General features: G+C 33.2%; 2 protein-coding genes across 3 annotated transcripts; both read right to left on the reverse strand.

The window, feature by feature from the left end:
- Window positions 1-5,431: 5,431 nt before the first annotated feature.
- On the reverse strand, window positions 5,432-11,722 carry LOC102606455 (receptor-like protein kinase HERK 1). 2 transcript variants are annotated; one of them, XM_015312830.1, is made up of 2 exons: window positions 10,820-11,722; window positions 5,432-6,794 (listed from the first exon to the last, which is right to left on the reverse strand). In XM_015312830.1, exon 2 carries the CDS (start codon window positions 6,730-6,732, stop codon window positions 5,884-5,886), a length of 849 nt encoding a protein of 282 aa, XP_015168316.1. In that variant the 5' UTR covers window positions 6,733-6,794; window positions 10,820-11,722; the 3' UTR covers window positions 5,432-5,883. The 2 variants fall into 2 exon arrangements, with proteins under 2 accessions (XP_015168316.1, XP_006356401.1); XM_006356339.2 differs by lacking the exon at window positions 10,820-11,722 and having other exon boundaries at window positions 5,432-8,219.
- Window positions 11,723-14,119: 2,397 nt separating this feature from the next.
- LOC102579134 (receptor-like protein kinase HERK 1) lies at window positions 14,120-15,783 on the reverse strand. Its single transcript, XM_006356341.2, has 2 exons — window positions 15,569-15,783; window positions 14,120-15,455 (listed from the first exon to the last, which is right to left on the reverse strand). The coding sequence occupies exon 2, from the start codon at window positions 15,403-15,405 to the stop codon at window positions 14,311-14,313; it is 1,095 nt and encodes a 364-aa protein (XP_006356403.1). The 5' UTR covers window positions 15,406-15,455; window positions 15,569-15,783; the 3' UTR covers window positions 14,120-14,310.
- Between the last annotated feature and the right edge of the window lie 536 nt (window positions 15,784-16,319).

The following is a 16,319-nucleotide window of genomic DNA, read 5'->3' on the forward strand; positions in this document are numbered from 1 at the left end:
CCTTAGTCTCCTGTAAACATATCACGTCAGCCTTCCACTTCTGTAGGCAGGTCTTAACTAATTTTTTTGATGCCTCATTGTTAAGACCCCTAACATTCCATGTTAAGATCTTGACCTTCATTTAAAAGTTAAGCATAGATTCCTCCGAGTTACATATTATGTATCCGATTTATGTTATAATGTATCCGAGCTACATATTATATATCTGGTTTGTGTTACTTTTTAAGGGATTAATGTAATTACAAACTAAAGAGGGATATATTGTAATTTCATATTAAAACTATGTGATTCCTAAAATTTATCTTATTTATAGTTTAGGAAATTAGATCTTCTCTTGATGGTCAAATGAATCAGATTGCTAATTTGTTTGTTTCTCTCTACTATAAATTTGTGCCTCTACAGGTGAATAAGAATGTATAATTTTGGTACCAAAACTTACAGATTCATTTATCAAGGTTCATCACAGGAGAGTCTACAATGAAGTAATAAGTTTGGAGGCACTATCTTGGGATATATTACGATTTACTGCTTTAATATATTCTAATTCCAAGATTGATATTGTATGAATGGTTGACACTTATAATGCTTAAGCTTTCTAAAGCTATGAAGGTTAAGTACTCAAGTCCCTCGACCTTAAGACTTCTTGCAGCAACTATGTGATGACTTGTGTTTATTCTTAAGAAACTTGCCATTTGAGATGCTATGTGAAGTGATTGTTGGAGCTCTTAGAGACATTTGGGGTTTGATTTGTATTTGACCCCGGGGATGTGATTCTTTGTTTAATAAATGGAAGATAACCAACTAGATGATGGACTAGTTTGGTATCTCAAAATTGACATTTTAATGACTATTATTTCTTGTGAGATTTTGCAAAATGAATTATATCCAATAATTTGAGTTGAAGGGTGTTTTGGTGCAAAAAGGTAATAGGGATAATAAAAGCATTGTCTTTTGAATTTATAGGTTCCTTTATTTTATCAGATACTCTTCGTCTTCTAATCCAATTGCATACCAACTCTCTTGGGAGATGATCTTTATTGAATGTTGTGATGACTAGCTTATCATAAAGTTGCTTAGATTTGGAAGTTGGATGAGAATTATAGTCTTAGTGATTATTATCTTCCTCCTAACCAACTTATTGTGGTTGTTGCGAACTTCAGTAGTTGTTGTTTATCATGATACTTGGCTATACCATAAAAGTGTACAATTTGTTATAGAAGCATTCAGCATACGTGGAATCATGAACTTTTGACTACTATTTCTTCTTATGCATGATTGTGTGTGTCTTTGTGCTTGAGGGAAGTATCAAAGTCTATAAATCGGGGGTGGCTTAGTTTCACTTGATGATATAATCAATGGTGGAATATGCATCTTTACTTTGGAAACATTGGTTTTCTTAGTTCACTCCATGAATGTTGTTTTCTTTATAGCCAACTCTATGTCATTTGTTTTGAGAATTTGTTCTTTATAGTTTACCACGACACTTGGGTATATCATAACTCATAAGAGTGTTAAATTTGAGTTCAAGCTTGAGAACCTTTTTTTTAACCTTTCATATACAATGTTTTATAAGTGATGAACTTCATATTTATTCCTACTCCTTTCTTTGTTTTACAAGGTCTAAATTCGAGAATACATTTATTTTAAATATAGATCAAGGAGACACCTTTGATAACGAGGCTACCAAGTTGACATGAATCGTATAGACTATAGAGTGCTTCAAGAGAGCATAAAAGCCTAGAGTCAAGTGTTGAAAAGCTGGAGGAAGAACACAGGAAACTATACCAAAAGTTTTTGTAACAATTGAAAAATGGTCTCTCATAGTACTCAAAAGCACTTTTTTTTTCTAAAAAGTTGGCCAAATAACTCGACTCTTTAAAATAAACACTTTTAAATTCATAAAAATTTAGTCAAGCAATTCAATTCTCTCTAAAATAGAAGTTTTGACTTTCTAAAAGCTTGGTCAAACATGCTACACCCTCTTTCCCAATTTATAAGACTCAGAGCCTATAAGGCATTGCGGCTAAAAACAACTTATTTTTAGAAGAACTTTTTTAAAATGACTTTTTAGATAAGTGCTTTCGAAAAAAAAAACAATTTGTGTTTGACTAATTCATTTGAAAAGTGTTTATCATAAGCAAATTACGTTTGACTAATCTTTATTAAAAAGTGTTTTTAAGAGTCAAATTACAAAAAGGACAACTATTAATCTACTTCTAATATAAAAATTATTTTATAGAGAGAAACTATTTTAAATGTCTATTATAATAAATTAATTAAATTTTTATTTTTAAAAATATAAATTTACAAGTTTAAATTTTCAATATTATATCTTTTTTGGGAGACTGAAATCTTTAATTGTTATTTTTTTCTTTTTTTTAATCTTGTAAAACTATTGTTGTTACCATTTTTTTCTAATTCTAAAAAATAGTACGCAAAGTAATATATAATATATAAAATAATAATATACAAACGTAAAATAAATTATAAGATTTATTATATAAAAATAAAAAATAAAATTCTTAAATGAAATTTGACCAAATTTATGAAATATGTTAATTAACTAATAAGAAATATATTGATATATATGTATATATGAATAGAATATTTTAGTCTTGAGAAAAATAATTTTTTGTTTCGCTTATGCTCTTTTAAAAAAACAAATTTTTTAGCTCCTTCCCAATAGTAGAAAAACTACTTCTGCTTTCATTTAAAAGTACTTTTACTGATTTGCCAAACACTTAATTTTTCAACAAAAATGTTTTTTTTTTCAAAATAAGTGTTTCTGGCCTCCCAACAGCAATGTCAAACAGGCTCTCAGTTTTATTATTAGTCATTCTAAAAAGGGGGAAATAACACATTTCTATATGTAATAACACTTTTAACTTGAAAAATGTATATTTTATTTATAGTCACACAAACATACTCCCTACATCCAACAATAGTTGTTCATTATACTATTTTAGAATGTCCAACAATACTTGTTTACTTTATGAAATCAATGGATAATTTTATACTTAGTTTCTAATTTACTCTAATCATTAATTATAATCATTTCTCTATTACATTTTTCAAGATATTGTATTTATTATATTCAAAGGTTGATATAATAAAATTACTCTTCTATTTATAATTTTCTTAAGAAGACTGCAAAATCAATAGTAGACAAGTATTGTTGAACAGTCTTACTACTTATTTTAGACCAACAAGTTTCAAAAGACATTTTTCTTCCTTAAACTTCATATCAAGTCAAATTAAATCACATAAATTGGGAGGGAGAGTTAGACCAAATCCAAAACTGACCATCAAACTTATACAAAGCACAGAGATCTAAAAGAACAAAACAGATTCAGATCTGTATAAGATGCAATTAGTTTATAGATAAGAATTTTGAGTAAATGTGAGAAACGAAAATAAACAACTTACTACTTTTCGTTTAGTGTTTAGTGGTTGAGATCTAACAGCAAACACCTTTCCTCAATGATTTTTAAGTTCTCAAATACCCAAGCAGCAGCTAGCTAGCTAGCGTCCTGCAACTAACAGAGTAAAAAAGAAGGTAAATACTTGCAATTTCTTCTTTCATTTCATGATAATCAGAGAGAAATTACTAACCCATAAGATCTAAGAGCTCAGACTCAGAGTTCATACTGGTCTTCTTCTCCTTGAGATAATTGATGAATGGTTGTGTTCATTTTCCAGTTATTAAAAGGTAGACTGATTCATTGACTTTCTTTGGGGTCGTTAGGAATTAACAAATTAAAATTTTATATTTTGTTTGATTAAAAATTTATTTTTATAATTAAATAAATCATAAATTTTATCCTAAATTTAATAATCGTGAATATTTCAGACAAACTTGAATTTGATAAGATAAAGTTAATTCGAATATTATAATTTTGAAATGACTTGGACCGGAATCAAATTTCCTTTTTGGCAGAGTGTATAAAAATAATAATACTAATAGAGTGCATTAGTAATATTTGTATAATTGTATTATATTATTGTATAGTAATACTTCCTATTTCTTATTCATTGTTTGATTTGATATATTAAAAATAGCATGCATTGCATAAAAAAATCATTTATAAAAATGTTCTTAACAATTATGGTGGAAAAGATGTAATTGTGGGTAATGAGGTTTTTAACCATGTTAATGCATACATTAAAACCCCTTGCATAGAGTGTATAACAATAATGTATATGGTGTATTAGTAATGTTTGTATTAATAATACATAGATTATTCTTATGTATTGTCAGGTTTCGTGTATTAAAAATAACATAAATTGTATTAAAAATATTTATTTACAAAAATACCTTTCACAGTTATGGTGGAAAAGATGTAATAAATATTTTGAGGGACAATGCGGTCTTTAACTATGATAATGCATGCATTAAAACTCATTGTTGGCTGGAAAGATAAAGACACGATCTATTCCTTTATAGATTAGGAATGAATCTTACAAGTTGAAACACACAAGACACGAAGTCTCGATCAACAACTAAAGATACACTTGATAACTTTACCAGGTCTCTTGCAATTAGTTCTTGAGAGCTTGTGTTCTTCTTGAAAGAGACAAAATACACTTTTTGCTTGATACCTTGAGTGTGTAAACTAGGTAGTTTCATGTCAATAAAGGTATATTATCTCTGAACGAAACAACCTAGTGTTCTCCCATTGGCTGAGAGCTCTGTCCTCTTTTCCCGTGCTCACCAACCATAACAATGTTGGCAGCTTTACTGTTGTTCCCCATTTGTCCCAGGAACATACATGACTCATGGGACCAGGTCTCACTGTTTGCCAGGATCATCAAAACAACAGAGTTACAGTACAGGATTACTGGCCGAATCACAATCAGAAAAAGCACATACTTTTTGATCCGGATCATGGGTTTTATCGTTTCATCATCTTTGCAGATGGAACTACACTTGACAGTCGTATGATGAATGTGTATAGTATAATGTGTATAGAAAAGAATAAATGCATCTCTGACTTCATTGGTTATCCGGTTCATATACAACTTCACCAAGAATATTCACATTTCACCCTGAAATTGCTTTCTGCTCACAATTAGGTTTCTCTTATTAAGATATGATTTTCTTTTTGATTGGAAATTGCCAGACTTCTTTAACAAAAACCCGAAACAACAAGACAGGATACCTCCATCATGATATAAAACCCATACAAAAGCTTTGAAGAACTCAGTAAAAGAAGCACCACAAGTTACTACATAAAAACCAAATGGCATCAATTGTGAACTACAACAACATACTCAGTGTAGTCCCACAAGTGGAGTGTGGGGAGGGTAGCGTGTACACAGCCTTACCCCTACCTTGCGAAGGTAGAGAGGCTGTTTCCAATGGACCCTCAGCCTAAGTAACAAATATATAAAAACAAAATGAAAAAGAAATACAGTAATGAAGAAGCTATGCTGAAAATAATGGATATAATAAGATAACCTAAGCTAAAGGTGATAAAAACAGCAGGTAATAGTGAACTAAGAAGCTGATGAAAACTATACCTGAACACTTACCACGACAGTCTTCAAAATTCCAGCAGCTGCCCTCTCTGTATAGTGGCCTCTAGCAACAATTCGATCAATATAGGTATGCCAGAGGCTCAAAACTTTTCCATGATTTGACAAGCCTTTCACTGACATGATAGTATATAATGGAATGATTTTCTAACAACTTACTGAAAACGAACATATGAAATAACTGGACACCCCCAATAAAATAGAGCAATGCATGTTTTCAAAGTTAGCTTTCTTTACTATATAGAAATCAGATCTTGGTAACTAAATTAGTTACAAAACAAAAATAAATTTTCATATGATTCATGAACCTAAGTGGAATTTGATGTTTTGAGCAGCAGAAGAACAGAATCATTGATTTTCCCCAATAAGAATGGTACTGTTTGCTTCAGGATCATCTTCAATGACAGGCTCTTGGAGACGAAGTGCATACTCCAGATTCCACAGCACATCACTCATAGATGGCCTATCTACACCAGAATCAGCTAAGCATTTCACCGCTGTTTCTCCAAACTTCCTGAGGGAATCTGGTCTTATTTTGGCTGCAAGATTGGGATCTACGATTTGTTCCAACTGTCCCTTCTTCTGAGAATCAATTGCCCATGCAGCCAAACTAACCATCTCCTTCGAAATATAATGACCCATGGCAGGCCTAGCACAAAGAACTTCGAATAAAACAACACCGAAAGAATAAAGATCAGATTTTTCTGTCAGCTTTCCCCGTATAAGATATTCAGGGTCAAGGTAGCCTAAAGTTCCTTTCACGACTGTGCTAACATGGGTTTGATCAAGCTCAGTCCTTGTCTTGGATAGTCCAAAATCAGTAATTTTTGCCACAAAATTCTCATCAAGCAATATGTTTGTAGACTTGACATCACGATGTATTACTGCGTTGTTATGAAGGTAATGAAGACCTTTGGCTGCCCCAATGCATATTTCAAGTCTCTGTTCCCAACTCATAGTGGGTAGATATGACCCATACAAGTGTCTACTGAGGTTCCCATTCTCCATGTACTCATAAATTAGAATCGTCACATTATTTTCATCACAATATCCAATCAATGAAATCAGATAAGGATGATGGAAGTGAGAGAGCATCTCAATTTCTGTTTGGAACTCTTCAATACCTTGTGAGGACTCAGGCTTACACCTTTTCAAGGCCACTTTTGTGCCATCACACAGAACACCCCTGTAAACCATCCCAAAGCCACCCAATCCAATTAACGAGTTCTTATTAAAGTTGTTTGTTGCTTCCTGCAAAGCCGAAAAAGGAATTCGACAACTTTCAACAGGAATGTGATAACTCGTAGTATCACTTATGTAAGTTGTTTCCTTGGAATACTTGCTTCTCATGGTGGAGTGCAACCATTAATAGATAAAGGAATCTAGTCTTTGACTGGGCAAGCTGTGGCAAAGTTAAAAACATATACACAAGTAAAAATAAATAAACACTAATTGAGGAATCTAGAACAACTGCAACTATATATAATAGAGGAAGTATGTACATGGAAACACAAAACAGAAGCTTGAGGAAGCTATAATTTTACCACAACACTGGAGATTTGGATGAGAAGACGAGAAACTGAAAAGTCTTTCCGTGCAGCGTTTTTAGATAGTCATTGTCTATGTTGCTCGGACTCTTCAAAAATGTCAACAAATGCGTTTCGGATTCTCCAAAAGTAGTGTATTTTTGGAGAATCCGACACGGGTGTGGCATCAAAAGTGAAGAGTCCGTACAACTTAGGTTATTGTGCGACTCCTTTTATACAAATGAAACTCATGACTTCATATTTATAGATCAAAAGAAGCTATTGGCTAAAAGGAGAAGTCCATGATGCGTCATCTACGACACATCATGACACCTCTTCCTACTTGTAAGTTGTCTGCTTGGGCTACTTGCAAGTTACATGCTTGAACTACTTGTAATGCCGGCTTGATTGCAAGCTTATCCACGAAACTATGTTTTTATATGGATATTTTACATCATGTGTAGAGTGAGACGATTGTATCCTTTCCATTTTCTCTTCATTTTTCCTATTTTTTACTTCAACTGGGACACATTGCATAAATTAAATTAATGAGTAAGATTTAATGGTTGAAAATTATTTACCCTCTCAATTTTGCTTAAAAGATCGAGAGAAGGCACAAGTATCTCCTAAATTATGACCGAAATTACAGCGACACACCTTATTCAATTTTTTCGTTGTTCACTTGCCTTCAAAGAGAGTGCACATTCTCTATGTCACGTCAGTATTTAGGGTTTATTTATTCTACTTTTAAAATAGTTTAGGGGTTCTTATGCATTATCCCTTAAAAATCAAATTCCTCCCTTAACTAACAATAACACACATTTTTTTATTTATCTTAAATATATTTATTTTATCCTTGATATTTCTTTCATTGATGCAATATCTTTTATATTATGTATAATATTTATTTTTCTTAATCTAAGTACTTATAGATTTTTATGTTAACTCATTTACATTATAAGTAGAATAACCGTTGTTATCAATTTGTCACCAAATCTAATGTTATTATTTATGATTATTATTATTTTAATATTACATGCATGTACCCAATATTTTATATATGGTAGTTACAATAGCCCGTGATATGCAAGTGCCCAATATATTAATTTTATAGCAATTGGTTATATTTTTTAGGGAAAAGACTCAAATATACCATCGAACTTTTTATGTCATCAGTAAAAAGTTTGGCACATCTATGTCATTGTCATTTGAGAAAAGGTTCATCAATGCCATTATTCTTTTAACTCTGATTTTGCAGAACCATTTTTTACTTCAAAAAGACCCCAAACAACTTTTAATACTTATCAATTAGGATTTTGGATCAAATGTACTTTTTTGCTTTTTCTCTCTCAAGAACTCATGAAGAACAAAAACTCTCAAATTTTCAACTTCTTTCAATTCTTCATTAAATCACCTCAAATTTTGGTCACGCCATTAATTTTTTTTATATATATATAAAGGTAAAATTCTAAAATTATTTGTGGAGTTAAAAAAATCCACCCATACTTTGGTCTTCTCCCTAAAGATAATTGATGATTGATTGACTTTCATCAGATGAGGGGTCGGTAGGAATTTACAAATTAAATAAATTATTAAATTTTATTTTAAATTTATAATATCTCGTGTTATTTTATCCTATATATGAATTACATATAGTACGAAATAATATAAAACTTTTTTTAAGAAAAACGAAAGATCAAATTTGATCTTGTGTTTTTTTTTTTTTTTACTTTATTTCAAATAGTAGACTTTTCAATCATTTTTTGTTCAATCTAGTGCCCTAGAAATTTTTGGATTTCTTCAGATATGAGATTGAATGTCATACCTCTTATTTGTATTTTACTTTTCATTGGTGTTGTTGGGAAATCTGCACAAATGGAACTGTAGACTTGGTCACGTGATGTTATGGAGGTCTCATTTCAATATTCGTTTTGATCCATGTAGCTACTATAATAACAGTTGATGTTTTCACGATAGTAAGGTGCTCCCGAATATTTGAATACTCACCTACGACTTTGATTGTTATTACCTTTGCAGGAATTATGACATCATTCCTTGCGGCAACCACTGAAATATTACAGAATGATCTAAAAAGGGTCATAGCCAGTCAATTAGGCTCTATGATTTTGGCTTGCGGCATCTCTAACTATTTAGTTAGTGTTTTTCACTTAATGAATCACGCCTTTTTCAAAGCATTATTATTCTTGAGTGTAGGTTCGGTGATCATGCCTTGTTGGATGAGAAAGATACGTGAAAGATGTGATATTCTTGATAAGATAACAACAAAATGACATACCTAGTGAAATCCCACAAATGGGATACGTGAATGGTAGAATGTATGCAGATTTTACCATTACCACGTAGAGGTAGAAAAGTTGTTTTCGAAAGATCCTCAGCTCAAGTGAAAAAGAAAGAAACAGTGAAGAAAAGATAGTAAGCAACAAGAAAACAAAACAAAGTGATAAGAATCAGGTTACCAAAATAAACAAGAAAATAATGCGGAAGTGAAATTATAAGGATTAAAGACAGAAATTGAAAGATATGTGAAATTCAAAAATAAAATCCCCAATTTCAAAATAAAGTGCTAAGAACCCTAATTGATCTTAGTATTCAAATTTAGCGGATTAAGACTAATTATGATACTAATAGAGTCAATTCAAGAACTTAGATCAAAAGTGATTTAGACCCCTATTACGAAGAAATTAGAGACAACAATTAGTATAAGACTAATCACCTTCTTTAATTTACGAATAGAAACCAAAGATATCAAATTAAGAATTAATCTTACCTCTTAAAGAATTGTTCTTATAAGGTTGTAAGATAAATTCATCGTCACCACACACAAAGGTGTAAACAAGAGAAATCTCTCAAATAATATTAATCATGTCTATTCAAAATAATAAAATCAATCCCTATATATAGGGAAAACCTATCTTAAATAGAATAGGATTTAAATCCTACATTTATGGAAACTTTAAACTAGGAAAACTTTAAACTAGGTAAACTTTAAACTATGAAACTTTAAACTAGGAAAACAGGAAACCTTTAAACTAGGAAAACTTTAAAATAAAGAAGTTTTTAAACTAGGAAACTTTGACTTATCCGTTTAGCTTTTTGGACTCTTTTATTGGGCTTTGTGTGGCCCAATCTTCTTTCTTTTGGGCTTGAATTTGGACACATCTTTCGTGATAAACATATTCTTAATTTTGTATTGTAACCCGTCAACTTTAGTACAAGTAGGCTAACATGGATGCTATCACAAAGTCTATCAGAAGGGAGTAAAAACGACAATAAAATAGTGTTATAATCAATAAACACAATACTAGGACAGATTATTGAAAACAAGAATAAACAATGACATATATCAAAAACAAGAACTACAATAAAACAAGGCATAAGACATAAATATGCTATTTAGCTTGGTCTTAGCTCACATTTATGCCTTCCAACTTTGTCTGTGCACAAGTAGACACTTAAACTTGTAGAAAGTTGAACAAGTAAACACACACGTCCTACGTGACATCTTATGTGGCAATTTGCATCATACATAGTGTCTTACATGTATTATACCACGTAGGACTGATGTGTCTATTTGTTCAAATATATACAAGTTTAACTGCCTACTTGTGCATGCATACCTAGAGTTGGAGGACAGAAATGTGAAACGGGGCCAAGTTAAGGGGCACATTTATTTATTATGCCATAAAACAACTAGTACAATGGTAAACACCAACCACCAAAAAGTAAGACGATCCTACCTTTCCTGCTAAGTTGCAATCATAATGTGTGTCCTCTACACCTTCCTATCTAAGGTCATGTCCTGGGTAATCTGAAGTTGCGTCATATCTTGTCTTATCACTTCTTCACAATACTTCTTTGGCCCACCTCTACCTCTCCCCGTACCCTCCATAACCAACCTCTCACACCTCTTCATTGGTCATGTCCTCCGCATCACGATGTATAACTGTGTTGGTATGAAGGTAGTGCTGACCTTTGGCTGCCCCAATGCATATCTCCATTATCCAGCCTCTTCTCCCAGCTCATACTGGGTAGACGTAGATCATCTAACCCATACAAATGGCTCCTGAGGTTCCCATTCTCCATATACTCATAAACTAGAATCATCTCATTATTTTCATCACAGTATCCTATCAAATGAAACAAGATAGGGATGGCTGCACTGTGAGAGAATTTCAATTTCTGTTCAAAAATCCTCAATACCTCTTTCAGATGCAGGCTAACGCCTTTTCAAGGACATCTTTGTGCCATTGCACAAAACACCCATGTAAACCTTCCCAAAGCCACCCTCTGCAATGAGAAACTTGTCATCGAAGTTGTTAGTTGCTTCCTGCAAATCTACAAAAGGAACTCGTATCACTTATGGAAGTTGTTGTCTTTGAATACTTGCTTCCCATGGTGTGTGGAGTGCAACCATTAATAGTTTTAGTGGAGATTTGGAAGAGAAGAAGACTAGGCTGTTCAAGTTGCCTTTGGATAATTATTGTGTGTCTCTCCTTTTATCTCTCGTGGGAAAGTGACATATCCAACATTAGAAGTCTGGGACAAAACTTGGATTTTGTTTTATGAATATCGAATAAAAGATGAAACAGTTTCTTAAACAGTATTTGATCCTAACAAGATTATACTCCCTCCGTCCCTATTTACTTGTCCATATTTCCTTTTTTGGTTGTCCCTATTTAGTTGTCCATTTTGACAAATCAAGAAAGGACAACAAATTTTTTCCTATTATACCCTTATTTACACTTCTTGAAAATTGTAAAAGTGTATGTTGTTTCCCTCCAATTTATTTCACTTGAATTCAATAAGTGGTTGTAATTTTGAAGTGAAAAGTTGTCATAAGGTAAAATTGTAACTTCTACTGTGCTAATCATTGTTGCCTTAATCTGTGTGCCATTTCTAAAGTGGACAACTAAAAAGGGAAGGAGGGAGTAACATTTTTTGTTTCAACCAAAGAGCTATTGTTTTGTCTATCAAAACCTTGCACATGATTAACATAGCTTAAGCCATTATGTACGATTATAGCAAACCAAATTAACTAATGTGCACATAATCGAGGACAAAATAATACTTATTTCATGTTGCATAAAGTGGCAAGACAATAAATCAAAATGAAACTTATACAAAAGAAACAAAATAGAAGCATTTGCAAGGATTACTCAACTGTTGGAAGATGCATAAAATGGTTAAAGAATACAGAGCCAATAGAAGAATTCAAATTGAAATTTTCCACCGGAATGATGGGAAAGGCAAGGCACTAACAAGAATGTCCGACAGGATTACAACAGAATAATACCCAAGTCTAACTTTTCCTTTCAATTTGAACAAAGAGAAGACAAACCAAATCAAGCAATACGAAGAATGGACAGCAAGTATATCAACCAAACAAAAACAAGAAGTTAAGAAAAAGTCAATCACATAAGACACAACGATTTACATGGAGAACCCTTTGATGTGAAGAGTAAAAAACCACAGGACCAAAAGCTCCACTATAAACACCAAGAGTTACAAAATTGTTGTCCAAAATTGGCCACAAAACAAGCGCCAAACAACGAGCAACAACAAAACAAGATTGCACCAAAACTAGAGAGTTATAGGAAAACCTGGCAACAGCAAAAGTGGAGTTTGGCACAGGTCAAAGGGGAAAGCAAGGAGGAATTCTACGCTCATTTGTTACAGAATTAATGGTCAGAAACTTGCCTTACTTAATCTCTTTCGAGATAAACGTTCTTACCCTTCTTTTTCTGGCTAGCTCTAGCCCTAGTTTCCCAAGGCGTTGGAAATCCAGATTTCACCCAAAAACGAGCTACTGTTCACGCCCCAAAATCAGAAGCTACATACCTACAAATCCGATCTCCACCATTGAATTGCAAGAACTAGATGCTGAGAACTCCTAGTTCATATTTGAGCACGAACCAACGGTTAACGAAGCGGCAAACTCTGTCTGAAGTGGACTGCCTGAGCAGAAAATTTCCAGAAACAAAAACGAAATTTTTCTCTTTTTCCAAAAATCTCTAAAACAAATCTCTCTTGATTTTTTTCTCTTGTGTTTCTGAAAATAAGACCAGATAAACCTTGTATATGCCACATAATATTGGGTTTATGGGCTAAAGTGGGTTGGTCCTAATAAAACTTTTATTTATACCAAGGGAAAAAAAAGACAAGAGAAACTAATAATACTATTTCTTATTATAATGAGTTTCGAGTCATCTAGGTAGTTCACCAAATAAATGCAACTTCATAGATTACTAAGGAAACACTGCTATGGAGTAGCCATCAGAATCCATAACTTTCATTATAGTTCAAATATTTCTTGTTCGTTTTGGTGATCATACTATAAACAAAGTGCAAACTCAATGCCTATTAGCTGTCTAAAACATACTAAGAATAGATGTAAGCAACAAAACGCTGACTGTAAATCACATCAGGAAGAAGCAAGAAGCTTCCGGTATACATCTTTAAGAAGACAATCTCCGATGTTTAAGTGCTTAGTAATGCATAACGTATTGACATAAGCATTCAAGCATGACCAGTCATGAAACTAAGCGATTACAGTTTGCATTATGATGGAATTTGATACGAAACTTTATTACTCGTTCTAAGAAAAAAAGTTGAATGTTACCTGATACTTGTGCTGGTGGAAGGTAGCAGGTAACCGGTGGATTAGCCAAGGAGCAGTTCAGATGGGCCCAACAAAAAATGAATGGAGACATGCAAGCAGGTTTTCTCTCAACAATATGATGACAGTCTAAAAAGAAAGATCGTATTTCATACTAGACTATGCTTACTACGTCATGTAACATCATAAGGTGTTCAATAGGAAATGGACAGAAATTCCATTGTGCAAAGGTAACTTCAGCCATTTATTTTGCATTTTCATTCTTCAAAGAAGGTTGACACATGGATGAGGGAATAAACGGTATCAAAGAAATACGTTATCAGGTATTCCTAGAGGCTCAAAATTATTCCATGTTTTGAAAAGACTTTCACTAATGATTTTCTATGCATGAAAAGATCTATTGAAAACGATACACAACATGTGAAACAACCGGACACCCCATATCCACAGGTAGAGCAACGCATGTTTTCAAAGTTAACATTCTTTCTATATACAACTCAAAACTTAGTAAAATAAATTATTACAAAAGCCAAAAATAAATATTCATATGATTCAGGAAATATAAGTGGAATTAACAAACACCGAAGGAAGGTATGTACCATTTTCACATAGTTATCTCGGACTTATAAGCTCATCACTAGAGATATCATCCAAATTTGATGTTCCAACCTGAGCAACATTAGAACTGGCATCAACATCAGTGAAATCATTGATTAGCGGTAATAGCTCGCGAATAGGGAAGCTACTGTCTTCTTCAGGATAATCTGGAATGACAGGCTCTTGGAGATGAAGTGCATACTCCAAATTCCACAGCACATAGCTCATAGATGGCCTATCTACACCAGAAACAGCTAAGCATTTCACCGCTGTTTCTCCAAACTTCCTGAGGGACTCTGGTCTTATTTTGACCAGAAGATTGGGATCTACGATTTGTTCCAATTGTCCCTTCTTCTGAGAATCAATTGCCCATTCAGCCAAACTAACCATCTCTTTCGAAATATAATGACCTATGGCAGGCCTAGCACAAAGAACTTCGAATAAAACAACACCGAAAGAATAAACATCAGATTTTTCTGTCAGATGTCCCCTTATAACATATTCAGGGGCAATGTAGCCCACTGTTCCTATTATCCTTGTGCTAAGATGGGTTTGATCAAGGTCAGTCCCTTTCTTGGATATTCCAAAATCAGCAATTTTTGGAACAAAATTCTCATCAAGCAATATGTTTGAAGACTTGACATCACGATGTATAATTCTGCTAGTATGAAGGTAGTGGAGACCTCTGGCTGCCCCGATGCATATCTCCAGCCTCTGCTCCCAACTCAAAATGGGTAGATGTGTCCCATACAAATGGCTCCTGAGGTTCCCATTCTCTAAATACTCAAAAATTAGAATCATCTCATTGTTATCATTACAGTATCCAATCAATGAAACCAGATTGGGTTGGCGGAACTGTGAGAGAATCTCAATTTCTGTTCGGAACTCTTCAATACTTCGTTGGAACTTACGATTATGCCTTTTCAGGGCCACATTTGTTCCATCACGTAAAACACCCCTGTAAACCTTCCCAAATCCACCCTCTGCAATGAAAAACTTGTCATCAAAGTTGTTAGTTGCTTCTTGCAAAGCTGCAAAAGGAAGTTGCAAAGCTGCAAAAGGAACTGGATCACTTGTGTAAGTTGTTCCTTTCGAATGTTTGCTTCCCATGGTGTGCTAAATCATTAATACATAAAGGAATCCATGCCTTTGACCTACTCCTAAACAAAATCACAATAAGGTTTCAAGTTGATATCAAATACTTTAAAGAAAAAACATGATCTAGAACAATTGCGAAGCATCTAGATGTAAACAAAATAGAAACTTGAGGAACCTCTGATTTGCAGAAAACCAGAGATTGAAACTGTACAGTGGCAAAACTCAAAAGTCAAACACCTCATTCAAGCTTGGTGGGTGGGGGTAGTCAACACCGAATTGATTTATTGAAGACTTTATAATGCTTTTATATTGATACTAGATAATTTAAGGCCCGTGATACCGGCCCAATATAATGAAACGGCCGTTTACGGGCTTGATATTACAATATTATATATATTTATAAGGAAAAATTACTGAAATACGCATCTTATGTTTCTTTTATTTCCAATATCCTCTTCTATTTCTAAAAACCTCTAAAATCCCTTATTTCTTAATGTATCAGAGCTACATATTAATGTATCTGAGCCAGTATTTAATGTATCCGATATATTTTATAATGTATCCGAGCTAGTTTTTAATATATCCGAGCTACATATTATGTATCCGAGCTAGTTTTTAATGTATCCGAGCTACATATTATTTTTTTGAGACAAGGGTAACTTTGTATTCACACCAAAAAATTCATCATCCCAAAAAATGATGAATTGGAAACTTACATCCCACCCATGGGTATACTTTACAAGTTTCCTTTAAAATAAACTAAATCTACTATATCCCTTACAAGATTCTGTTTACACCAAAAAAACAAAAAGGCTTATACAATTCATTCTAATCTTCTGTAAGTTAGACTTTTGTCCCTCAAAGCTTCTTAAATTTCTTTCTTTCCAGAGGGTCCACCATATGCAAGCAGGGATAGTTCTCCACCA

Source organism: Solanum tuberosum, unplaced genomic scaffold (assembly GCF_000226075.1).
Source record: "Solanum tuberosum cultivar DM 1-3 516 R44 unplaced genomic scaffold, SolTub_3.0 scf00216, whole genome shotgun sequence".
NCBI classification, from domain to species: Eukaryota; Viridiplantae; Streptophyta; class Magnoliopsida; order Solanales; family Solanaceae; genus Solanum; species Solanum tuberosum.

Coding starts and splice junctions, on each gene's coding strand:
- LOC102606455 (XM_006356339.2), bottom strand. CDS start 6,885: ATGAGAAGCAAGTATTCCAAGGAAACAACTTACATAAGTGATACTACG.
- LOC102579134 (XM_006356341.2), bottom strand. CDS start 15,405: ATGGGAAGCAAACATTCGAAAGGAACAACTTACACAAGTGATCCAGTT.